At 32.9% G+C, this 27,438-nt stretch overlaps 2 protein-coding genes and 2 pseudogenes across 2 annotated transcripts; all 4 read left to right on the forward strand.

Annotated features, from left to right (window-relative positions):
* The first annotated feature begins 3,593 nt into the window (after positions 1-3,593).
* On the forward strand, positions 3,594-5,767 carry LOC106352225 (dof zinc finger protein DOF4.4-like). Its single transcript, XM_013791891.3, has one exon. It carries the CDS (start codon positions 4,806-4,808, stop codon positions 5,556-5,558), a length of 753 nt encoding a protein of 250 aa, XP_013647345.2. The 5' UTR covers positions 3,594-4,805; the 3' UTR covers positions 5,559-5,767.
* A 2,000-nt stretch (positions 5,768-7,767) lies between these two features.
* On the forward strand, positions 7,768-9,217 carry LOC106373640 (annotated as a pseudogene).
* A 5,777-nt stretch (positions 9,218-14,994) lies between these two features.
* On the forward strand, positions 14,995-17,088 carry LOC106350732 (annotated as a pseudogene).
* Positions 17,089-22,809: 5,721 nt separating this feature from the next.
* On the forward strand, positions 22,810-26,052 carry LOC106438433 (hydroxyproline O-galactosyltransferase GALT2). Its single transcript, XM_048740212.1, has 7 exons — positions 22,810-24,189; positions 24,270-24,511; positions 24,595-24,885; positions 24,970-25,098; positions 25,194-25,367; positions 25,475-25,582; positions 25,668-26,052. The coding sequence occupies exons 1-7, from the start codon at positions 23,280-23,282 to the stop codon at positions 25,875-25,877; spliced, it is 2,064 nt and encodes a 687-aa protein (XP_048596169.1). The 5' UTR covers positions 22,810-23,279; the 3' UTR covers positions 25,878-26,052.
* Positions 26,053-27,438: the final 1,386 nt, after the last annotated feature.

Consider the following 27,438-nt stretch of genomic DNA (forward strand, 5'->3'; position numbering starts at 1 on the left):
TATATATATATATATTTCATATCATTTAAATTAAACTATATACATCATATGAAAATACATACTTATATTTTAATATCTACCTTGAACATATATTGAAAAGTTAATATTTTAATTTTTGAAATCTTTATTGTTTTTTAAATGATTATAAATTATTGAAACCACTAAGCATTCCACATAAAAAACAAAATCGTTGGTGTAAAATTTTGTTACACAAATATGCAAATAATCATAAAATCATATGAGTAAAAACATCATTTAATAAATATCCATATTAAAAGTATACTGTATATCTATGTTAATATCATTTAAATTTAATTATATATCATATACGATAATAATATTGATTGTTTTGATTTATTTACACTAAAGTGATTGCGGTCGTTTGATTTATACGTGCATGCAAATTTATTACATAACAGTAACTTATTTATTAGTTATTTAATATATAATTGTTATTTTATTATTTTAAAACGTGAAGAAAAACATAAAATAAGTAATAAATATAAATTATTTATTCTGGTCAAGGCGCGGATCTTAACCAAAGTATGTATATCTTTAATAATTTTAAATCTTTAACATTTTCTAAATCTCAGGCCAAAACAAAATAACGAAATGAGAATAAACTTAAAAATAAATATTTATATCGAGCAATAACCAAAATAAAAAAAAACGACACAAAAATGAAAAGAAATATTGAAGATATTTAGAACTAGCACGTGAACGTGTACTTCTCATTACCATAATTAACTTTTAAATTATTAAATCATGATATAAAACTGAGCTCTCATATTTTCATTGTAACTAAATAGTAGGCCTCAGATTTGTGGGCATAAACGTTAGGTTCTTATGCGATAAATGCTTTTTTGACCTAAAAATATTTTTAAATAGGATCAGCTCATAAATAAACAAATTATATAATTAACAAAAAAAATAAAAAAATTATTTAAGGGCCACAAATATTTATTCAATCAAGAATATAAATTTTATTTTTCCGTACGATATTTCTTAAATAATTTTCATATAAATTTTCCATGCGCCGCTTATCCTAGTACATAATTATTGGACAATACTTTTAGAATACCAATAAAAATGGATGGGCTTCGTGTCAATATTGTTGGGCATGTTGCAAAATTGATGTTGTCTATAACCAATAACGTATATTTTCTTATAAAAAATTCTTGGTACATATAATAAAACACGATAAAATCGAGGGAAAAGTGTTAGAGTTGCGTGGAAAATAATGTGATCTCTTCACTCTGCACCTTAATTCTATTTTTCAATCGATTGACGATTTTTTTTCTTTTAAAGCTTTACTGATTTATGATTATTTTTTAGCAATCTGATCATGTTTCTAATTTTTTGTCTGATATGAAAATTTCGTAAAGAAAAGTAATATTTGGCTAAACTAAAGATCTGATTTTGTGTGTGTGTGTTTTTACCTGAGTTTCCTAAATTCATAACCAATCACAATTATTTATTACCCTCGTGTGCATAAGCCTGAACCATGGCTAAGTTCGGTATGATACAAAGCTTTCGATTTCTAAAACATTTTCATTCCAACATTTTAGTTGATGAAAAATCTTAATGATTTGTAATTTTTTTCTTTCAAAATGATATTATTCAATAGTTCTACGAAGAAAATTTCAGTTCACTATTATAAAGGTTAAAAGTACAGTAACTGAAAATGACATGATAAAAAAAAATTAGTATGAACATATTAAATTATTTGCAGTGGAGTTAAAAAATTTAGTATGTAAATGCATTAATTGTTAAATGATTGTGATGTCAACACGTAAGCATAATCAAATTGAAATCAATGTGAGACTAACACGTGGTGAATATAGTGTGAACGCATTAATGACAATTTTTTTTTTAATATATGGAGATTAAACTAATTACTAAAGTTGTGAAAATAAATTAATTTATTTAAAATATTTGACTTCTTAGTATAATCATTTAGCTTATTTTTGTATATATGTTATTTAACATAACTATTTATCATTTTATATTTAAAAATTTATCATTTTATGTTTAAAAATTTTAAATATTGTTATCAAAAAATTAAATAATATGAAGAAGTTAATTCCAGAAATAATCCACTGAAACGTATTATTCTATTTAATGATATTTTTTGTATTTTTCAGTGAAAAACGCATATTTATTTTTACGTTTTCTTTCAGAAAATTTTATTGTATAAAAACTTATTTAATCGTGTTTTTATCCACAATTCCATCATTCTGCATGTTACCAATCAAAGATTATTTTAGTTTTGTTTTTTTTATTTGGGTTTTGGGTTATTTATAGTTTACTTTGGTTCTGAACTGAACCCAAACCCAACCCAAAATTGTGTAAATTTTGAATGGGGCCTATGAAGTTAAACCCAAAAAAACTTAAAAACCCAAAAGCTCGATCCGAACACAAACGCTCACCACTTTAGGGAACGAATAGAAAAGGAGGGTTCAAAAGGAGGCCACAAAGCTGCTTTGACTTCTTCGTCAAGTAACAACAATGACTCATTGGTAGAGAATGTGGAAGCCGAGAGCCTGGAAACTCAGCCAACTCAGGAGGTAGAGGAAGATTTTAAGGTAGAATCTCCGGTTACAAAGGGAGAGAATGAAGAAGATGTGAAGGGAAATCAGCCAATGCAAGACATAGACGAAGCACCCAAGATGGAATCTCTGCTTGCAAAAGAAGGAGAGATCAAAGAAGAGGAAAATGAGGAAAATAAAGGAGAACAACCCGATTCCTCAACATAATATGAGAAGGATCCAAACGCGAGTCAAGAGGACGAGGCAAAAGGCACATCTTCTTTGCAACCGCAAGCTGACAAAAAAGAAAGAGGAGAAATAGAAGCAACTTTGTCTTGGTAAGGGTAAGAGACTAAGAGTAAGAGAGTCTCGTTGAAGGAAGCAGAGAACAAAAAGCTCCCCGAGCTAAGCGAGCCAGGCCAAAGTGATTAATTGTATGCCTCGTAGAGCTTATTTCAGGAAGAAGAAGAAGAAGAAGAAGAGTGGTGATGACGTTGGAGACAAGGCGGAAGATGTTTAAAAGAGTTTTAATCCAAAGAGGGAAAGACTTGGAGTGAGATAAAGTCTTTTAGTTCTTTTATTGAATAAGAAAGATATATAATAGAGGGAGAGGAAAAATATTTTTTATGCTTTTTCATACTTTGAACTGAGTATTCGAATTGGAGTTCTTTACTGGCGATTTGGTGATCGCCGAGCTTCGATTAAGTGGGGCTAATCGATAGCGAGTTGTAATAGTTGTCTGGTGATTTTCGATTACGTTGCGAATAGAGAGTTACGGATTTGGAGTTCATAAGACTAAGCCGCAAGAAGCTGAGCCTTAGTGCTTCAAGGACAAGGGTTGTTTGGTATGCTAGGTTACTCATATTCCTGCTGGATATTGATACAGCCATACAGGCATGGAAGATCAAATCAAAAGGCAGGAAAAAACGTATTCTCTGTTTTTGAGCTACGCTTCATGATCTCATTTATGTGTAGATGCATTTTAAAAGTAAGATAAATTTATTATATAAATTTAGAGTATTAGTTATGTCTATAACCTTTTTCTTACGGCAGTTATGTATGTCTAGAGTATTAGTTAGTTTCTATATCAATCGCAATTTCGACTGACCTATTTGTTTTTCGAAGGTCATAACTTCACTTATGATGTTGGATTCGGTACTTCGGTTAATTTCTTTTTTTTTTTGACTTATTGACCGTTTCTAATTTGTGACACCTCATTTTAGCCTTTATATTGGTTAGCAAACCATCCCCTTAATTTAATTTAAATAACATATTAACCATTATATTTTGGCGCGAACCATTTGAAATAATACTAGACATTTTTTGAACTTAATATAATAAACTTTGAGTATTCTGTTTTTCCCGCATTTTACAACCACTCTTTAAGATTTGAAGTTCCATTTACCTAGGCCTTTCAGTTCTCACCATTGTATCCATTTCTCACAAACATACCTTCTTGCCTCGTGGTATTTGGCTTTGCAGTCTATTCTCACAAGAGGTGTCCATTTTTATACATGAAACTCCTAAACATATCTTTACATCAACAAAGTCTTATGATGAGCCAGTAAAAACACGTACGAACCACCACATACTCACACACATTGTATTTGCCCTCTTAATAACTCACAACTACACTGTTAAATTAAGTCTGATCTCTTAATAAATCCACTAATAAATCCCTAGAAAGTAAATTATCTAAGTTTTGTCGATTTCGAAAAATAGGGATTTCATATTAATGTTTTACTACTTTTTTTTCTTCATACCGAGTATTATTTTCAACAAAAGCATTTCAACATTTTATCTATTTAAAGATGACAAATCTTGTGAAGATTTTTCTATTGAAAAAATTATCTTCCTCGCCAATGAGACTGCGCGTGAACTTGCACGCTCGCACATATTCTCTTTCGCAATAAACACCTACAAGTTACGATTGCTTTGGCTTTAACTACCATTATACTCTCAATGCCTCATAGATCTTTTTCTGTTTATATGACAACTCATTTGATAACACTATGATTCTCTAATTTTCATATACATCCAAGAATTAAGAGCTAGAGAGCGTTGGTTTTTGACTATTCTTAGCTTAAGGTTTATTGTGTGAAGAGATCTTCAGATTTTATTAATACACAACCTCTGACACGTTTTGCTCATAATCTCAGTCTTTTAAAAACAAAATGTATCTCTTCTTCAGTTTCCACTCCCCAAGAATCTATATAAGAGCCCCCTTCACAACACCAAAGATCACAACAACAAAACCTAGTAGAGCTCTTGAGGGAAATGGATAAGTTGAGTGTTATCGTTAAGGGAGACCATCAAGTGAATGAAGAGAAGCCTCCACCACGAGTGTGTCCAAGGTGTAGCTCAGACAACACCAAGTTCTGTTACTACAACAACTACAGTGTGTCTCAACCTCGCTACAACTGCAGGAACTGTCGCCGATTCTGGACCCATGGTGGAGCTTTAAGGGACATACCAATTGGTGGAAGGGCCCGTAAAATCAAGCGTACAAGTATAGATCAGCCATCTGTTTCTCAGGTGGCTTCTGTTATCCAACAGGTTAATCATCACCACCCTTTCTCACATGTTCGAGAAACCAACGAGTTTCTTGAACCATTTTGTGGTTCTTCTTCTTCTGTTGCTGTTGGGAACCATTTCAGTTCTTTGCCTGAAATTCATGGTGATATGGTGTTTCCAATTCAAACTATTCCACCAATGGATCGCTTTGATCTCTTTGATGGATCGTTTAACCAAGGTTATTACGGTGTTGGATTCAATGATATGGTTGGTAATCCTTTGATGAACCAATCAATCGGTGGACATGTTGATAACTATAACAGTTATCGCGTGAACCAAGAGAATCCAAACAAGCGAAACCAGAGCTTCAACAACAGCATGAACATGAATCATAATGCCAGCACTAGTGGAAGCAGAGGATATCCAGGCATTGATCACATGACCAACAACAACAACAAAGACAGGAACAAGTGTGTGTTTAGTTCCTCCTATCATTTGGAGAAGTATGGTCCTTGAATCATAACCGTTTTACCCGTTATCTCTTTTTATTAAGCTAATAATGGTTCAGTTTTTCGTTTATGTTTTCTGTTGGGTCTTCTTGTTTTATTAGTTCTGTTGGGTCTTTTATTTCAATCTTATATAGTTCTAAAAGTTTGCATCTTTGTTTACTTAAGATCAGACCTAAGTTATATGTCTGGTTTTTTAATAAAATAAATAGTTAATCATCTACGTGTTTTCAAGTGTTTTATTGCTCTGTTTTAGTATATTCTATGTTTTTAAATTACGCCTAATCACATAATGTGAGAAGCATTAATATACATATAAGGTAAATCTATGGTTATGTCTAAAATATTAAGCTTGTATTTCTCTATTCAGTCTTAATTTCTTGAGAAGACTTCTGAAGATTTGTTGTCCGATGGTCTTAAAATTCAATTAAGCAGTGTGCTTCGGGGATAAATGATTTTGTGACCGTTTAGAGTTTCACTATTGAGCTCCTAATTTGTAAATCTTTTTTACTTAATATGTTAACACTAACGGCTATGTTGTGGCGCCAACTCTTTCAAATGGTATGGTACTGTAGTGCTCTGTCTTTCTTTTATTCATCTACAATTTATAAAAAATAGAGTTTTGAGTTTCTGTTCTCCCCTTTTACTTCAAGTTTTTAAGTTATAAAGTGATTTTTGGAGATGTTTTAAAATAGGTTACTCGATATATAAACGTTGTTCTTTGGTGTGGTCAACCGTACAAACTTTACTCTTATAGTCGAGTTTCATTTCATGTCTTCTTGGCATTGATACTTTGATAAGTATTGTCAACTAATGTCTTTACAATTGATACCGCTTTTTGTACCTGTAGTAACTATTAAGTATTGGAATCTTGTAACATATCTCTCGCTATTTAAGAAAACTTATTTTCGCAATCTGTACGAACTTTCTCATTATCAGTATTTATTTCAGTATCTATTACATATAAATGTTTTTTGTTCTCTTTTGTATTTTTTTGTATTCATTATTTTTGTTTACTTAGCTTTTTAAAATTTCAAATTTAAATTTACTTTAGATATTATATACTAAATTTTGTAATATATTCCATAAAGCAATACATGTAGATATTTTGCTTGAAAAACAATTCTTCTTATACAATTTTAAATATATAGAAAAATCCTTTTTCATTTTGTTAGGATTAGAGCAGTTATTGATTTTTAATTAAATAATTTATTTTTGAAAAATAATTTTTTATATTTTTGTTAATTTCTATATTATAAAAGTTTCTATTAATTTTTTTTATTAACTACCTTTTGATATATTTTCTTTAGTTGAAATTGTATATTGCATATTGCATATTGCATATTTTTTATCTTACAAATTTTTTTATTTTTCAAATAGTTTATCTATTCATATATTTTATCTAATACTTACAAAACAAAACTTAGATGTATGTAACACATGATAAATTTCTTATATGTATTAAATATCTATTAAATTTTATTAATCTAAGAGTTTGCCACTTTTCAAATATAATTTAGTTAAATAATTTTATTTTGTGGTTTAATATATGTTAGATGTTGCTGTTAAATAATCAAAAATATATTTTCACCAGTTTTTAAAAGTAATATATATACATATATATATATATATATTTATTTATTTATATAACGATAATATATTTTTAATGCGACTATAGTTAACACATTTGATTTTTTTTTGTTTTGTAATTTAGCAGAATTTTTTAATCAAGACTATCTACGTCGAAGTCTAACTAATCCTTCCAAAAGAACGGTATTAAAGATTTAACGAATTAATTAAGAAAACGGCACCAGTAATAACTTAATTTCTAACCGAATTCAAACATGAGACCGGTAATAGAGTTGATTCCATGATTATAAGTCATTCCATACCGGACCAGGCTAACATTGTTTGTTAATTCGTAGCTTTTACAAAAGTTTTAGATTTATAATTACATTAAAACTGGTCGAGGTTGAAACCTATACATAAAGAACACTCTAATAGACATTATTTTCTCAACAAATCATTACTGAATTAATCTCTAGTAGAGTTGTTTATCCAGGTAGTTTTTTTGAAATTTCAGAAAATATATTAATTGATTTTTTTTTGTTAAATGGCTTATATTAATTGATTTAATTGGTGTTATTATCTAATCCGTTATATCCTCACCAGTTTTATACATGTTAAATACAATAAATCATATATATATATATATATATATATGTTTACAGTTTACACATACTACTCGTAGTTGATACTTGCAGTTTATGGTAATAGTTCTGTTTTAAATTGTCACTATTCACTCAATGTCTCCAGATTTTGTTTATGTGAATACGACTCTCGTTTAGCCACATCTTCTTGATTCTCCATTAATCATATAAGGACAAGAGTTAAGAGTACGAGAGTCTTGGTTTTTAACTAGGCACCCTAAGGATTATGGTGTGTACAGATCTTCTGATTTTATTACTACACAACTTTTGACACGTTGTTCTCATAATCACACTCTTCTAAACCCGAAACGTATATCGTCTTCATTTTTCACGCCCTAATAGCCTATTTAAGTAGACAGCCCCACAACACCAAAAAAATCATACCAACAACAAACATTATCATATAATTTAAGACTTGTATTTAGAGAGATATGGATTACTCTGGTCTTTTTGTTCAAGAAGACAACCAAGCGAATGAAGAGAAGCCTCCAGCGCGAGTGTGTCCAAGGTGTAACTCAGACAACACCAAGTTCTGTTACTACAACAACTATAGTGCGTCTCAACCGCGCTATAAATGCAAGAACTGTCGTAGATACTGGACTCATGGTGGGACATTAAGGAACGTACCGATTGGTGGAACTGGCCGTAAAATCAAACGTAACAGGTTAGACCAGCCTTCTTTTTCTCAGATGATTTCTGTTGAGAACCAACAGGTTAATCATCACCAACCTTTCTTAAATGATCAAGAAACCAACGAGTTTGTTGGTTCTTCTTCTTCTGCTGCTGCTGTTGTTGGTGGGAACCATTCCGGTTCTTTGCTTGAGTTTCATGGTGATATGGTAACAAATGTGCCTCCATTTGGTAGTTTTCCACCAATGGATGCCTTACACATCTCTGATGTATCATTCCAACAAGGTTATTACGACGCTGGATCCAGTGATTTGATTGATAACCCTTTGGTAAAACAATTAACTGGTGGATCTGTTGTTGTGAGCTCTAATCAAGAGGATCCAAACATGTGGAACCAGAGCTTCAACAACACTACCAACATGAACCACAATGCTAGTACGAGTGGAGGCAAGGGACATATCTCCAAGCACTGATGACATGAACGGAAGCAGAAACAAGTGCGTGTTTAGGACCTTCCTATCATCTGGACCTTCAGTATCAACCGTTATTCCCGTTTTTCTTATTCTTAAGCTAATAATGTTTCAGTTTTTATATTTTGTGTTGGGTTTTTTCTTAGTTATGAAAGTTTCATATTTGTGTCCAAAAAGATCCAGACATAAGATGTTTGTCTGATCTTTTTATATAATTATCTAGTCGTGATCATTTCGTTATTTTGGAATCTGTCTCGTAAGTCTTGATATCATATGCGAATGCGTTTTAGTCAAAAACAAAACAAAAAACTTATAACTGACATGTTGACCCGATCGTAAACTTTTTTTCAGGATCGTTAGCTAACATGCATAATTTTTGTGGGTTTTACAGGCTTCACAATCTTAATCTTATGGCCTTATATATCTCTAGCAGTCCAATATAATGAACTCATGTAATTTCGATATAATATAAGTGAAGGTCATTCATGCCACTTCGTTACTTTTTAAGAAATTTGGATACTCTTGTAACTATGAAAGACCTTTTTGGCAGATATAATTTAATTCCAGTTTTTCTTCTTTTTCTTATGACTTCGTAGATATTGAATTTATGTTATCATTTAAAAATCAATATTCTATATGACTATAATGATAAAAACAATAATTCAAAGCATGGTTAATATCTGAAATAAGTCAATTTACAAATAAATTTTACATATACATCAAGAAGACTACAAAAGTCAATAAGTAAGTCCAAGTAAATTGAATGTTTTCTTAAATTGATGAAACGAATCAATGAGGTTATACAATAAAATAATTGAAAAATATTTTTGTAATAATATTATTCAGTACAATATAACTCACGCGTAGCCTGAAACAACACATGTGTCTAAAGCTAGTGAATATCATATCTCCAATTTATAATAGTTGTTAAAAATGTGTATGGATAATTTTTTTAAATGTAACTAAGAGTACAATTTTTTTTGTCCATGAGTATATCGTTGATTAACTATAAATATAACATAATTTTTGCCAAATAAATGTAACAGAAATAGATAAAAATAACATATATAGACCAAACTGTTCTCTCAGATTTCCTAGAGCCAAAGACCACTTTATATGATACTTAAAAAAAAAACTTTTATGAATAATATGAAAAAAATCTTAATGTTGACAAAATATGAAAAACAATCTTAAATGATACTCCCTCCGTTTTTTAATATAAGTCGTTTTAAAGCTACGCACATAGATTAAGAAAATCATTAATTTCTTATATTTTCGAAACAAAAACATCATTAATTATTTACATAACCATAATTCAACCAACAGAAAAATAGAAGATATATTATCATTGGTCAGATAACATTAATTATTAATAAATGTTACATAGAAAACCGAAAACAACATATAACTTGGAACAAAAAAGTTTCTCTAAAACGACTTATATTGAGAAACGGATGGAGTATTTAACAAAATCTAAAACTATAACAAGGACATAGAAAACTCCCAGATTTTGCTGACCGACACGTGGATACGACCACTTACAGTTTACCACAAGTTTCAGACGCGGAAAAGCCTTCTTTTGTCAGTCATCGATTCCGACAAAGACAGATATGACAGGTCTTCCACAGTTAATTTGACACGTGCATAGTATCTCTTTACTATATTTATTTATTGACTTTTGTTAATATTTTCTATTTTTCTTAACTTCATTATCTATCCCTATATATAGTATTGAGAAGTTGGCAAACGCATCACTATTTTCTCTCTTAGTTACAATTTTCTTACTTTTTTTTTTTTTTTTATATATATTAGATTAAAATATCAACCCGATAAACGGGAACCGGAACAAGACCTCCGGCTAATCGTCGAATAAACAGTGAATCTCACAAATAGATTAGGCTTATCACTATTACACAAGGAGAGAAAAGCATAAAAACAGCGGGAGGGAAAAAACCTAAGGTTCGGGGATCCGTTACCGGTTCCCATCATCACCAGATGTCCGCGGCCAACGACGCCGACCAAATCGAAATTTAGACGACCACTGCAAAGATACTTTCTCTCAAACCAGCGCCGACACACAGCTGCTCAATCCACACGACACTCTCTTTCTCTAACCGACTATCAAGAAATGGAAATCGAAACAGACCAACTAGTTAAGGGGAACCGCCATCCTCAACAAGTCCGTCTCTCTTACCAGACCCTGACCAGTACAGGGATACGGAGAGGTCGTATTCGACACACTAACCCGAGACTTGAACTTGATCTATAGATAGGGGGAGTGAAGAGATAACCTGAAGGCTTCCTAGAACCGAAACAGAGACGCTTCGGCCAAAAGAAGCCGTAAAACGGGCTGAGATGTGGCTGGCTAAAAACACGCTGAGACGAGCACCTGCAAGCCATTGATGGACTCCAGCTTGCCGAGAAGATCGAAGACCCACAAGGCACTGGGATAGCCGGAGACCAAACGTGCCGTCACGGAGAGGGAAATGAACCTGCAGAGACCACCTGAAGGTCCAACCATCTCACACGCATCACCTCTAAAAACTAGAGAATGAATCAAAAGGCTAGGCTGAAGCAATAACCGGTGACAGGACGGAGTTGCAGATACAATTTTCTTACTTGTTATCTCATTGTTTTATTGCATGTAATTCGTGAGTAAGCAGTTAATCACACCTTATGAACGATTTCTTCAAGAGGAGGTTATAGAGAAATCCAGGAGTATTAATTTTAAAGCTTTTTAAAATTTTGGAACGTAAACTAAAAATTACTCTTTAAAAAAAGTAAACTAAGGCTTAGAATGGCATGCAGATCAAGAAAACGCAGATCAAACCCAAAACGCAGATCAAGCAGAACAAATGCAGATCAAGCAGAATAAACGCAGATCAAGCAGATCATGCAGAACAAATACATATTTAACTCGTTAAGCTAATTTATCGAATTAGTGTATTTAACCAAATGTTAAAAATAATTTGTAAATTAAATATCTAAAACAAAAATACAAATTCTTATGAATTATTATTTTTATTAATTTAATAAATATAAATAAAATTTAAACATTATATAAAATGTGAACACAATTAAAAAAAAAAATAACCAAAAACAAAAAAAAGTATTATGATTCTAATAAATATATTGAAACTTAAAAGTTAGATAAAATTCATTAAAATGACAAAGAGTATTCCATTTCTCTTTAATTATTTTTATAATCTAAATTAAAATCTAACTATGATCCAAAGACGTTAATTAGAGCTGGACATAAAATCCTTAACCTGAATTTCGTTCCAAACCCGAACCGAAAAAATGACTTGTATCAAGTCCAAAATGTAAAAAAAAATACATGAATAAGTTTTGTAGGGTGTTATAAAACATATCCGAACCGAAAGTGTCATAAACTGTCCGAAACAAGTGAAAAATCTAAAAAATATCTGAAAAAATGATCTGAATAATATGTAGGAGCAAAAAATATCTAAACAAAATACAACTTACTATATATAAGTAATAAAATCATGTATAACATACTGAAACTAAATTATAAGAAAATTATAAATATACCAAATAAATATATATTATTTACTATAGTCTGATTTATTTTATTGATTTAATGTGTTTTCTTAGTATATGTAAAAATACTAAAAAAAGTTATCTTTAACAAACAAAAATAATATGTAATAGCAAAAAATATGTTTGATATTTTTCATTGTGCATGCATTCATTAAATTTATAGTTTTAGTTTTAGTTGTTACAAGTTTTCCAATATATGTAATCAATATATGAATTATCAATAACATGCATGAATTCATTTACTGATTTAGTTTTTATACACAACTATTAATTCATTTATTTATTAATCATCAAAAATAAAAATAAAAATAATTATAAGATATATGTTTTATATTTTTCAAAACACTATATATGATTAATTAGTGAAGTTATATACTTTTCTATTATACAAAAAATAACAGCATAAATAGTTATTATGTAAAAACTATGAATATGTAATGAGAATATAAATTATTGTATATGAAAATATTATAGTATATAATATATCTTTACAAAGTGAAAAGATAAAGAAAAAAAGACTAGGATAGCACTAAACCAAGTTTTTGTTCCCGAAGTAGCATTCAAGACTCAAAGTCACAAAAATAGGTTTCATTAAAGAGGTAAATATACACTTATACCCCTTGGGTTAATTAATCTAAACCTTAGGGTTTAGAGTTAAGGGGTGGGGTTTTGGAATTAGGGTTTAAAATTTTATAAAAAATAAATACTAAAATAAAAAATAAAATTTTTAAAAAACAGTTTCAAAAAGTATTTTTAAATTATAAAAAGAAAATTTGAAAAAAAATAAAAAAAATTTCGAAAAAAAAAATTTCAAAAAAAAATTATAAAATTTTCGAATCTGAAAACATATAATCTGAAACTATAAAAATTTTTTTTTTATTTTTTTATTTTTATTTTTATTTATTTTTATTTATTTTTGTTTGTTTATTTAATTTTAAACCAAGGGTATTAGGGATATTTTACCCTTTAATGAATGTCATTTTTGTGACTTTCTCCTTCTAGTGCTATTTTTGAGATATAAACTTCAAAAGGTGCTATTATTGACAATTGCCCAAAGATAAACTATTAAACCATATTTAAGAATCTTTAGTTTGAAAAAACACAATAAGTAGTTAATTAATAGTAGACAAAATAAATATTTAACTAATTAAAAAAAAAAGTCAAAACAGAGATTGGTCACCTGCAGAGCCGGTCCTGGGCCCAAGCGAAAGAAGCCCATGCTTCCGGCCGCTATTTTATTAAGTAACTAACCGGCCACATTTTGGTTAAAACTGTCTATAGTCTAGTGGTCATCATGTACCAGAGTTTTTGAGGGAGACCTGGGTTCGAATACTGTTGTGTGCAAAGTCTTTTTTTCCAGCCATTTTTCTGTTTGGGCTTGTGGCCTTGAAAAGCCTAGGCCCGGCTCTGGTCACCTGCATCACCACCGCTTGTTTTTCCCTTGTACATGCAGAACTTGTATTAAAATGTTCTGCATACAGTTAATAATTATTTTATTATTTTTTCTTGTCCTGCCTTTAAAATAGTGAATGGTTACTAATTGCAGATTTGACTGCATAACATTTTCTCCCGCTTTTGTTCTGCTTTTTCTCTGCATCACATTCAGACCCTAAAATTACTCGTGACAAAATCAATTAAGACGTATAGTACACGTGTCCATGCATTTAATAACAAAAGCTATATTGACGGTACAAAACGTCAAAACAGATGCCCTTGGACGTAGGCAATACACACCATCATCTACATATATATATGAGCTTCATATCTCCAGCGTTCCATAATTAAACCAAGAGACCTCAATCATTCCTTTAATTTCTTTACACACCGTTCTTGTTAAATACTTATTTGACATCACAAGAAATGGCTACTTCACGTCTAGCAAGGTTTGTATCAGAAGTGGCTCCGCCTCAATTCGTAACGGTGATGAGGAGGCATAGAGCAGCGAAGCAGAAGCTAGACACAATCAAAGAAGAAGAGTATAAAGATGATTGTTTCACTGGTGGGATGATGATGACGATGATGTCTAATAAGATGGCATCATCTCATCATCATGCTTATTCTTCTTCCTCTACTTCGGTTTCCAGTTCTGGATCTACTTCTAAGAGTTTTCACGTTGACGTTCGAAGATCTTTTTCTGTCTTCGAGAACTAAGATCTTGTATGTACTCTAGAGATATATTTTGTATTGATCGGGTCGATATTTTTGTGTGAACCCGTTTCTTTATATGATTTGCTTAAGATTCGTACCTTCTAATTATATTATCTGAAAGGTTCGAACCTTCTAATTTTATTTGTGCAAGAAAAGACACTAAATTTTTTGATTATGCACTCGGCCCATATATCTTTTGAGTCGGGCCTGGTTATGTACAATACCACTAGTGCTTATAGGCTTAGAAGTATATCTCAAGTGTATATCCTCAACCACAACCATATACATTCTAATTCTCAAATCAAATACATATGTGTTCTTCCTTTCTCAAAATTAACCACTATAAGTCTCCAAGAAATAATATATTTCTATTATGGTTGAACATCTACTTTCTAATTACTGGTATGGTTTTATATTTAGTCTGGTCATTAGTCACAATTTGTATAATTTTCAATTATAGAAAAAAATTTAAAACAAAATCTATATAGAGAAAACTTAAAAACCGCGCACATGTGCGTTCATATTCTCTTTCATAATAAACACCTATAATTTATGTTTATTTTAAATTAGCATATTAAACTAAAATTTTCCTTATTTTTGTTTTCTATATGAGTTAACTCATTTTATCATATCTTCTTTCTTTTCATATACACCCAATAGTTGAAGAGACTTGCTTTTTTTTTACTATGCTTAGCCTAAGGGTTATGGTGTATAGATAGATATTCTGATTTTATTAGTGCACAATCTTTGACATGTTTGGCCCATAGTCTTACCCTTCTACAATCCAAACTTAACTCTTCTTCAATTTCCAGCTACCAAGAACCTATATAAGACACCCTCACGGCCTCACAACACCAACAAAATTACAACAACAACAACAAGAAAACCAATTGGTAGCTGTTAGAGAAATGGAGAACTTGAATGTTTCCGTGAAAGGACACACTCAACTGAATGAAGAGAAGCTTCCGCTGCGAGTGTGTCCAAGGTGTAACTCAAAGAACACCAAGTTCTGTTACTACAACAACTACAGCGTATCTCAACCGCGGTACAAATGCAAGAACTGTCGCCGATACTGGACTGATGGGCATGGCCGGATCTGGGGACAACCGAATGAAACATTGGCCTCGGTCCCCAAAATTTTTAGAAGTTTTTTGCATAGGTTTAAGCTCTTAAACATTGATTCCGGCCCCCAAAATTTTTAGAGTTCTTAAAAAATGTTTCAAACCTCCAAATTCTCAGATCCGGTCTTGCTGATGGGCGAGCGGTAAGGAACGTACCGATTGGTGGAAGTGGCCGTAAAATCAAGCGTACACAAAGAGACCAACCTTTTGTTGAGATCCAACAAGTTAATCATCACCAACCTTTCTCACATGTTCAAAAAACCCAATGAGTTTGTTGGCTCTTATGGTGGTTCTTCTCTTTCTGGTATTGCTGTTGGGAACCAATATGGTTCTTTGCCTTAAATTCATGGCGATATGGTGTTTCCATTTCGGAACTTTCCACCAATAGATCGCTCAAATTTCCATAATGGATCGTTTCAACAAGATAATTACGACGTTGGATCCAATGTTTTTATTGGTAATCCTTTGACTAACCAATATATTGGTGGATCTGTTGTTCTGGGCTCTTCTCATAACGGTTGCCGCAAACTAGATGATCAGAACAAGTGGACTTTAACAACATTATGAACATGAATCATAATGCTAGCACCAATGGAAGCAGAGGATCTTGGGGGGCACTGATCACATGAACAAGAACAACGACAAAATCATTAACAACCGTGTGTTTATGGTTTCTTACCGTTTGGAGAAGCATGGTCTATAAATCCTTAGCCGAATATACCCGTTTTGTTTTTCTTAATAAAACTAGATCGTTTTCCGCGCTACGCGCGGATAATTGGTTTTAAATCTAACAGTAGATTATGGTGTATGGACACTAAATTTTTGAAAACATTATGAATTTTTATAAGTCTTTAGCACCTAACATAAAGTATAAGAGAGGGAGGACATGCAGTGACTTTAGTTGTTTAAATGTTACATGAAGATTCTGCTCTTTTTAAAACTATAATGAATTGTGTTTAATTACTTTGATCGAATAATTAAACTGAGTTCATAATACATAGATAATTCGAGATCGCCGAAATGTTGCTCCTAGTTAGGTTTTCATGATGATCACCCTCTAAGTTTTATAGGCATTTTCTGCTTAAACTCATATATTAAAACTTTACTCTTATTCTATCTTTAAAGTTTTTAATGATTTTTATTGGGTTGTCAAATTAAACTTTACTCTTATTATATCTATATATTTTGGGGTGGGGGGGGGGGGGAGTTGAACTTCTCTGTGTACCATATATTAAGCTAGGTAAAACCACATATTTTATGTTTCTTATATCCAGTTTGCACTGCATTTTAAATTATTAAGGAAGGAGTGTCATGTATGCTTTTTTTCTTTTGGCCAGTTGCTAAAATTACTACACATCCTCCACATACCTAGTTTGAACAATTACACTTCAGAGAAATGAACTTTGAGAAAGAATAGTATACCATAAAATTAAGCGCAGAATATTATTCTACCAATTTGAGCTAAAGCCACAATATGTCTCATGGCTGCATATACAATTTTCCAACATAATTGAGTTATTTCTCAAGTAACCAAATTTGTTTAGATATCTTATGTTAGTGGCTAAGGCTAATACAATGTGTTGGTAAGTTTAATAATCCGTAAATCGATCTTAATAAAACTGAACCGAAGTACATATATAAAAACACCCTTAAAATTAACACTTATGTACACATTAAAGCCACTGAATTAATAAATAAACTTAGGGGATGTTAGTGAGAAATGGGTTTGTAATGATTATTATACTTTTCAAGTTTCGTGTTATTGGTTTATTGATTTTTACATTCTCATTAAAATCGAGTGTTATTGGTACGCGCGGTTTGTATTATGTACATTTTGTTTGCTTTTATATTGTTGTATTTATTCATTTTTTTCTTAATTAGTTGATTTCAAGAGTTTTTTTTGTCTCAAATTTATTTGTTGAATCCTTAAAAAAAAATCATATTCTATATTTTATTTTACTTGAAAATAGTGTTTTTTAATTCATATGCGGATATTATGTACTATATTATTTTAGTTTATTTTTACTTATAAAAGATTTTATTGAATATTAAACAGATTAAAACAATAATAGAGAAAATAGCTCTCCATTGCTGTGTTAGTTTAAAACAATATTTTAGCTTGTTTCTTCATTTTGTTGTGTTAGTTTTTTTTTCTTGACTTTTATATATTTACTCTATTAAAATAGAGTCATTCTTTTTATCTACTGGTTGTCATTTAAATTAGGACTATTTCTAGAGTTTTACAAATAATAGACACCATATAGTTGATTGAACCACATTAATTAAATTAAACCAACATGATTAGTATGTGTAAATTAAATTAAAAAATGGTGGTTATCTATGGGATAAGTCTTAGGCTTACTTTTGTTTTTAGGACAAATTATATGGTTTGATTTTTGGGCTTAGTATTAAGGAGAAAATTCAAAAAAAAATTGAATAAACATTCCACCTTAATGAATCAAAAAATCAATTACTATTTTCAGGCCCAAAGGTGTTTAATATTTTTAACAAAACAAAATTATCCATTATTAATCACTTATTTAAATCATGTACTCTAAAATATGTTAATGTATTTTTTATTTTAAGTAACAGTCACTCTGTTTTGATAATTTTCAAAGTTAACTTTAAATAATTTATTGTTTTTTCTTAAATAATTTACTGATTTAAAAAATAACTTAAACGTAAAGCAAAACCAAAAACCAAATCTAAAAACTAAAAACCAAAACCTGAAAACTTGGGTTATTTTTTTTTATTTACAAAATAAACTATTGCAATTTTTTTTTAAAAAAATTGTCATTTTTTCAGTTTTAAATTATATGTTCGATTATTTGAGATTTGCTTGTTGGTAATATCAGTTCAAACTAACTCAGCAGATCTAAAAACTAAAACCCAAAATCAAAATTCGAAAATAAAAATAGAAACTTAAAAACTAAAAACCAAAAATCAAAATCTAAAGCCAAATCTAAAAACAAAATTGAAACTAAAAACTAATGCAAAACAATCATCACCACAAATTTTGGAATTCTGATTTTGTACCAAAACATACTTTAAATGAAGACAAAAATTAATTATATAAATTTTTAATCATAAAAAAATTTTACCCTTGGAAAGCACAGATCAAAATCTAGTTTTTAATTAATGCTTTACTAACTTTTCCGGTTTTTTATGGCCTCTAATTGTCTGAAGTTAGTGGGAACAGTTTTAAGATGGAAAGGTCATTATATTTGTTTATACTTTTTATTTTATTGTGTTTACGTGTTTCACAGAAGGAAACGTATCCAAAATTTTATTTTTCTGCGTTCGATTTCACAAGTCTATTCCTTGCATTATGTATATTTTTCCAGAATATTTGATTCTTTTTTTGTTAAACATTTTTTTGACCAAAGTTAAAACATTTTTATTTTATTTTAGAACTGAATAAACAAAAAAATACCTGCATGCACGGCTTTGTTGTTCATATCATTTGGATGTACATAAAATTTGAGACTTCAAAAATTTCATCCTCCAATTTTTACGTGTTGGTGGTCTAAATTTATTTTATGTATTCATTGTTTTCCAATGAATTCAAAATGGTTAAAACTCACAATTTATTGTGTATTTTTTAGGAAATTGTATGGCACACACCATAGGAAATATAATACCAAGCTGAGCCACTGAAAACATGATTTATAGTTGCTGTGCACTCAAACCAAGCAATCTACAACAATATATTAAAAATTATCAGAAGTACCCATGAATATCATAATAAATTAGTAAAAAAAAGGCAACTCTTGTACCTTCGCATTCTCATGTTTGCATTCTCATGTTTGATGTAGGAGAATAGTTCAGCTATAGTGACTGCCACAGGCTTAGTCACAATCTCTGCATTAATCTTCCAAGCAATATCCGAGTTGGAGTCCAACCTGAAAAAATGAGAAAGCCTTAATCATGTCAGTACTGGAGTTGGAAGAAAATATATCTCAAAACATAAATACATACCAGCTAAGATAATCTCTTGTTGGTTGGACATCAGTGTCCATAAAAACCCGTGAAGATGACATAGTAGTCAGAGCAAGGGTTCCTGATGTTTACACATGAATGTATCAGTAATCAGATTCAGAAAACGATAACAAACTCTATATATCACAAAATGATAAAATTAAAGCTGGATATGCTAACCTCCAATCTGTTTGGGATTCAATGTGGTGACTAAAATAGCACTTGGAGTCCTCCCATATGACTTGTACTTCAGGCAGAAATCTGCTGCAGCTTTGTCCCATATGTATAGTTTCATCAATGGTCCGCTATAATATTTAAACTCAAATGTTAAGATAAACACACATACAAAATGTCGATATTAATGGGCAAACTTACCCACGTGTCTGCACATGAACCCTCAGATGCCGCTTCTTTGCTATATCAACTCCGTTAAGGATGGGACAGTCCGTCAGAGGCTGCCCATTGACCAACTTCATGTGTCCAAGATAATCTGAAATAGTAAGAGTTGAGTTTGGTAAATATCGAACTTATACTCTTTAAAAATAACAAATGTATGTCTATATAGGTTAAGTTCGGTGAATATCCAAGTTATACAATAATAATAACATCAAAACGTATGTATACTATACTAAAACTTAACCCACAGATTCATGACTAAATAAATTCAGCAGTTGTTCACAGACTGAAGACTTAACCTCAAGATTTAAGAGTAAACCCCAACTGTAGCTCAATTGACTCCTATTTGCGAACGACAATTAGATAGAGGACTTACCATAAAGGTCAACCTTGAGGTCACAATTAGCTTCAAACTCCTCGTGGCTACGGAACCTGAACCAGTCTTCCTGAAAAGGAACCGGACTGTCCTAAAGAACCGAGAGGACAAAGTTCAAAGCTAACGAAATGGTGACACTATGATCAGCGACACTGGACTGATCTTTGCTTCTGGACCCGTAAAACTTGTTCAGTAAATAAACAGAACCTGCTTTCAAGTGAGGCATATACGTCTCAACCGTCCTGCTAAGATAAAACCTTGAATAACCGTTTCCTGACAACCAAATAAAATAGAAGATTAAAAGTGTTACTATGACAACCATTATCATGAGATGGATCAACTTGATGCATTCGTTGATTTAATAAAAAGTAATAAAATTTCGAATGGAATCAGTTGCTCAGACCATCATATGAAAGGCTTAAAACGAAACTAAGATCAGATAAAAAAACCACATCCTGGCCATTAGCTAGAGTAGGACGATGAGAACGTGCTTATCTACAAAACAGAGAGATCGATGAACCTGTGCTATCTACAAACAGAAAGCTCTCTGTAAAAAAAACTGCTTGCGAGCTGTAGCTTCTATTGTGGCTTGAAGATATACGTTCACTCCAGGAACGAACAAACTTCAGGAATTTACCAAATCAGTTGCCAAAGGTTCGTCAGCGAAATAAGTGAACAGAATTTCCATGGAATTCCCAAGTTCTTTTCAATGATCCAAAAAACCTGAGAAAGAATGGATTAATAGAAACTATATGTCACTAAACAACTCAGTTGGCATTATACTTTAGATAAATCAAACCAAAGTTAATAAGATCAAGCATCCAAGTATTCATATGAGGTTGAAATATAAAAGAAAGTACTGTTATTTTTATGTAGGAGTATGATAAATAGAAATCACTCTATAGAAGTACATCATGCCGAGATGGATTGCAATATAATTCATATATTTCATAGCTCTCTTATCATTACGTAAATGTTACTATATCAACCGATCAATAGAAGACGGACCTGCTCGTCAATGAGGAGCATCTCCACGCCACTGAGTGTCTTTGTGTTTGGGTTTCGAGCCTCCCAAAAATATATCAGACGAAACCGTAACTCCTCTTGATGTGGGCGCATTGTGACATCTCTGAAGAACATCACATCGTCACCGTGCGCGGAGGAAGATTGCGATCTCGGAATGGCAGAGGAAACAGCGGTTTTGCCGTTTGGTTTGATTGCAATCTCGGAAGCTGCAACGGACTTCCCGTTAGGTGTCTTCGAAATCGCGGAGGAGGAAAGGATCTTCCGTTTTGGCTTCCGATCGCTGGATACTGGAGATTTGCCGGTGGATTCCAATGCCGTAGATTCTTGAGAGGATATTATCGATTTTAATCGGAGCAAAATATGAGAAAAGTGTTTTATAGAGAGATTGATAGAGGGGAAGACGAAAGGGAACCTTTGAATGAGCTATGATTACACGAAGGTTTGATTAGAGAAGATAGTGGAGAGGTGGTTCGTCTGATCTACGAAACGGTTTTGGCGAGATGAGGAATGGAAGATGAGAAGTAGGGTTTGGCGATTATGTTCAACATGCCTAAATGATGAGTTTATGTTTGACAGGCTAAAATATTAAACAGACCGAACTAAAAATTGAAGCCCACAACCACAATAATCCGTATCTGACGTGGACAATTAATAGAACATGATTGGATGAATATAATTGTCGACGTGGACAGGCTAAGAAGGGTTTATTAAGCCCTTTTAGTATAGTATAGATTTAATATGTTTCAATTTCTTATGTCTCTTACATCAAATAAAATATTAAAGTACTAAAATGTCTGATCCAAACTATAACTGTTAAATTAATATGTTCTTGCAGCAATATTGTTTAATTGTCAGACTGCATATAAATATTGATTATTCCCACATCTATAATTCGCATCTTCTGCTAAACCGGACACAATTCACTAAACCTCCAAACCAGACCCAGCACCAAAAAATTCTCAAGTAGATGTCCCATATATAATAATCTCCCTAATTTTTTTTGACTTTAACATGATCACTTTTATTTGTAAAAAAGAAGAAGAATAAACCGAAATCCATATCATAATAAACCGAGTAAATTGAACTTCTTGTTTGATTTATATGTTTCATTTAACAAAAAAACATAACTATAACCAGATTAGAGAAAAAAATTGTACCATTGATGATCTGGTTTAACACTTAACAGTTACGTATAAACTCATTAGTTTAAAATATATCATAATCACGAAATAAATTACCGAGAAAATGATGACTTATAATTTTAAATCGTTTCTGTTTTCAAACTGAAATCCACTAAAATTACTCATATGAATGTTAGATAAGAAAAAAGGTGAAAGTTTGAATTACTTTTTGAATTTAAAAATGAAAAAAGGTTCTTCCTTTTGATTTCTCTCCTTCATCCTCTTTCAGTGGGTTTCGTTCTCCTCTGTAATAGTTTGCTTCTATCCCTAGATTCAAGGAGATAAACCCGCTAAAATCAGATTGAAGATTTGCTTCATTGGGAGGGTTTAAAGTTCGTAACTTTCTCTCTGTTTCTTCTTCTTCTTCTGCCAAAAAGAGAGCCTTTTTTTAATTTATTTAAAAGACTCTCGTGTCAAACTGAGACATCTGGGCTGATTTGATTTGATTTGATTCGATTCCGTGGACTCTTATCAATCTTCAGATCGTGCAAAGCTTTAACCTTTACTGTAGGGTCTTAAGCCTTTCTCTTTGCTGATAGGTTATTTGAATCTCAGTTTAGTGTTTGAATGAAGTTTGTTCTTATGAATCTCGCTACATTTTAGATACGCCATTCTTCAGTTTAGGCTTGTAACAATGAAACGGGTAAAAAGCGAATCTTTCAGAGGTGTGTATAGTCCCAGGAGGTTCAAGTTGTCACATTTGTTGCTGGCTACAGCAGGGTTCTACTTGGTTTTCTTAGCGTTTAAGTTCCCACGTTTCATCCAGATGGTTGCTATGTTAGGTGGGGACACTGGTTTAGATGGGGCGTTAAGGGATACTGCAGATGTTAGTTTAAGCGGGTCGTTACGCAGTGACATGTTGGATAGGAAGCTAGAAGATGAGGAGAGTCAACATGGGCCTGCTTCTACTACTCAGAAGGTGTCACCAGATGAGAAGAAGATGAATGAGTCTAAATATAAACCAGTTCAGCAGGTTCCGTTTCGGTACGGTAGAATATCAGGAGAGATCATGAGACGTAGGAACAGAACTAAGCACATGTCTCCTTTTGAAAAAATGGCTGACGAGGCTTGGATGCTTGGATCAAAAGCTTGGGAAGATTTGGATAAGTTTAAGATGGAGAATATTGAAGAGAGTTCTGTGAACGAAGGAGCGGTGGAGTCATCATGCCCTTCTCAGATCTCAATGAGTGGAGATGACTTGAGTAAAGCTGATAGGATCATGTTGCTTCCCTGTGGTCTTGCTGCGGGGTCTTCCATTACAATCCTCGGAACTCCACAGTACGCACATGAAGAATCAGTTCCGCAGCGTTCGAGATTCACAAGAGGTGATGGGATGGTTCTGGTTTCTCAGTTTATGGTTGAGTTGCAAGGGCTGAAGACAGGAGACGGGGAGTATCCTCCTAAGATTCTTCATCTCAACCCGAGAATCAAGGGTGATTGGAGTCACAGGCCGGTCATTGAGCATAATACTTGTTATAGAATGCAGTGGGGTGTTGCTCAGAGATGTGATGGGAGTCCATCTAAGAAGGACGCAGACATGCTTGGTAAGATCTTTCTTCAGTTGCTGTGTAATTTAAGTTTCTTTTTTGTTCTCTTTTGATTCAAAGTAAATGTATATTTCCAGTTGATGGATTCAAAAGATGTGAGAAGTGGACGAAGAATGACAACACTGACATGGTGGACTCAAAGGAGTCAAAGACAACTTCTTGGTTCAAACGGTTTATAGGACGTGAACAGAAACCAGAAGTCACTTGGTCATTCCCTTTTGCGGAAGGAAGAGTCTTTGTCCTAACTCTGAGAGCTGGAATCGACGGTTTTCACATAAATGTTGGAGGAAGGCATGTGACATCATTCCCTTATCGACCGGTATGTTTCATCAGATGTGCATTCTACATGTTATATGCTTCATTAACGAATTGATGTATATGTTGTGACTTCTGGCTTCTCAGGGATTCACCATAGAAGATGCCACAGGGCTGGCGATAACAGGAGATGTTGATATTCATTCTGTTCATGCTACTTCTCTTTCAACATCACATCCAAGTCTCTCGCCTCAGAAAGCAATAGAATTTTCTTCAGAGTGGAAGGCTCCTCCATTGCCTGGCACTCCTTTTCGCCTTTTCATCGGTGTGCTGTCTGCAACTAAGCATTTTTCGGAGCGTATGGCAGTGAGAAAGACATGGATGCAGCATCCTTCTATCAAGTCTTCACTTGTAGTAGCCAGATTCTTTGTTGCACTTGTAAGCTCTTACCACCTTTTCTTATTCGAACACTGAAGTGGAGAGTTACTGTTTTTGAAGAAACTGAGCAGTTTTTTTTTGTAGCATCCAAGAAAGGAAGTGAATGCAATGCTGAAGAAAGAGGCTGAATATTTTGGAGATATTGTGATTCTGCCCTTTATGGATCGCTACGAGCTAGTGGTCCTCAAGACAATTGCTATTTGTGAATTTGGGGTATAGATACTATACTCTGATATGGATCAGTACATTAACAGGTTCTCTCACTGTAGTTAAGTTACATGTGAGCTGATTATGATGTCTCTTCTCAGGTCCAGAATGTGACAGCTCCGTACATAATGAAATGTGACGATGACACATTCATCAGAGTGGAATCAATCTTGAAACAAATCGATGGAGTCTCACTGGAACAATCTCTCTATATGGGTAATCTAAATCTTCGACATCGTCCGCTTAGAACTGGCAAGTGGGCAGTTACATGGGAGGTACAGTGGCTTGTTGTTCTTTGCCTTTATAAACTCTTGTTTGTATGTTTCAGAAGCCAGAAGCTGCATAAGATGCTAAACGATGTCTGCTTAATTTACTGTAACAGGAGTGGCCAGAATCTATTTATCCTCCTTACGCCAATGGACCTGGATACATAATTTCAAGCAACATTGCTAAATATATAGTTTCTCAGAATTCAAAACAAAAGCTTAGGGTCAGACTCTTATCTTATATTCTTATCATGAGCATATAGCAAGAGTTATCTTTCCTGAAAGTTTGAATTGACTTTGTGGTCACAGTTGTTCAAGATGGAAGATGTGAGCATGGGAATGTGGGTGGAGCAATTCAACGCCACGATGCAGCCTGTGGAGTATTCACACAGTTGGAAGTTTTGTCAGTACGGGTGCACACTGAACTACTACACTGCACATTACCAGTCTCCTAGTCAGATGATCTGCCTGTGGAATAATTTGTTGAAAGGACGAGCGCAATGCTGCAATTTCAGATGACTAATACATTCCACTAGTCAGGAGATTTACATGATTACAGATTTGAAACCTCTTTTTGTATTTTTTTTACTCTTTGGTGCTAATTGTTGTACACTTACACAATCAGGATAACAGTTTGTTGTTGTACATTTGGTGACAAGTAATCTCAGAAAGAGTTAAAAGGCATTAAACCTAAGGTCACTGTACTAGTACTAATCTGCTGGTCTCTTTATGTTTAGCTTGAGTTGTGATTATCGAGATTTAGCTTCCATCAAACTGCATTCGCTTGATCATTGGAACAGATCTCTATGTACTGCTGAATTGTCTTCTTCATTTCACATGTCCATAGAGATGGGAAAATGCTTGGTTATTTAGCATACAAGAGTCATGAATTGCTCAGGATCCTTGGCAACATTCATGAGTGCTTAAGTAAATAAAACAGAGAAATGTTAAGAAGGGTGTGAAAGTCATTAGCAGAAGAAGCTCTTTCTAAAGAAACTCAAAACTCAGAGCACCATTAACGGGGTCTCCTAACCCGTCTCTTAGTGTTTTAAAATTAAAAAAAAAAAGAAAAAAGACAATTATCTTAAGGGACGTCTCTTAATCAAGAGACAGAAGAGACGGCTCTTGTTTCCGTCTCCCACTCGTTCTCTCCCACTCGTCCTCTTCCCAGCATCAGATGAATCGTACTCTAGCTGATTTTCAAGCGGCTCAGCAGCAACAAGCAGCTATCAACGTGATTCTTCTAAGATCGGTGGTTCGTCTCACCGTTACGGCTCGCCGTTTCTTCCTAATCTCAGGTCTCAGACGCAGCATCAATCGGATTTGGTTGGGATCCGAATGGGATACGGTTTGAGTAATCAGACGTCAGCAGGCGATTCAGATTCTAAACCGGGTGGGGACTGAGGTATATTGTTTTTTGAAGAATTTGGCTTCAACGTCGGAGTTCACTGTCTTCATTGATGTATTTTGCTTATGGTTTTGTTCATTTGTGGTGGCAGTGGGACCAATTAGATGCGCTTTATGAATTCAATTGGGACTTCAAACATCTTGAAGTAAGTTGATTTGTTTACATTCTTCTTTTTTGTTGTCTATTGTTGAGTCGACAGGTTTTTCAGTTTGGTACTAGCTTCTGATATTTTTGTTGTATGCCAGGAAGCATTGGAGGAGGAAGATGGATTGCTCTATGGGAAGAAAGTCTTCCTTTTTGGCTGTACAGAACGTAAGCTTCTTCTTCTTCTTGTTTTGATTAATTGACACTTGGAGCTTTATGTACTGCTTTTATGCTGTCTCCTTGTCTTTTAGTCTCTTCTTTTAGTCTCACACTCTTGTGTTTTTGCAGGCGTTCGTGAATCTTGTTCTTGCACTATGCGATCCAGTTGTCATGTTCCAGCCCTACTACTCTTGTGAATCCTGGTAACCCAAGCGGCACCTATACTTATACCTGGACTGATACTTATAGCTGAATTGATTTTACCTGATAGTTTTGTTGGCGCTGTTACAGTTTAATAGCTCTTTCTGAACAACTCTGAGTAAAGCAGAGAACAGTAGAGGCTTGTAATTATGTCTCTACCCTAATCTA

Source organism: Brassica napus, chromosome A1 (assembly GCF_020379485.1).
Source record: "Brassica napus cultivar Da-Ae chromosome A1, Da-Ae, whole genome shotgun sequence".
Lineage (NCBI taxonomy): Eukaryota > Viridiplantae > Streptophyta > Magnoliopsida > Brassicales > Brassicaceae > Brassica > Brassica napus.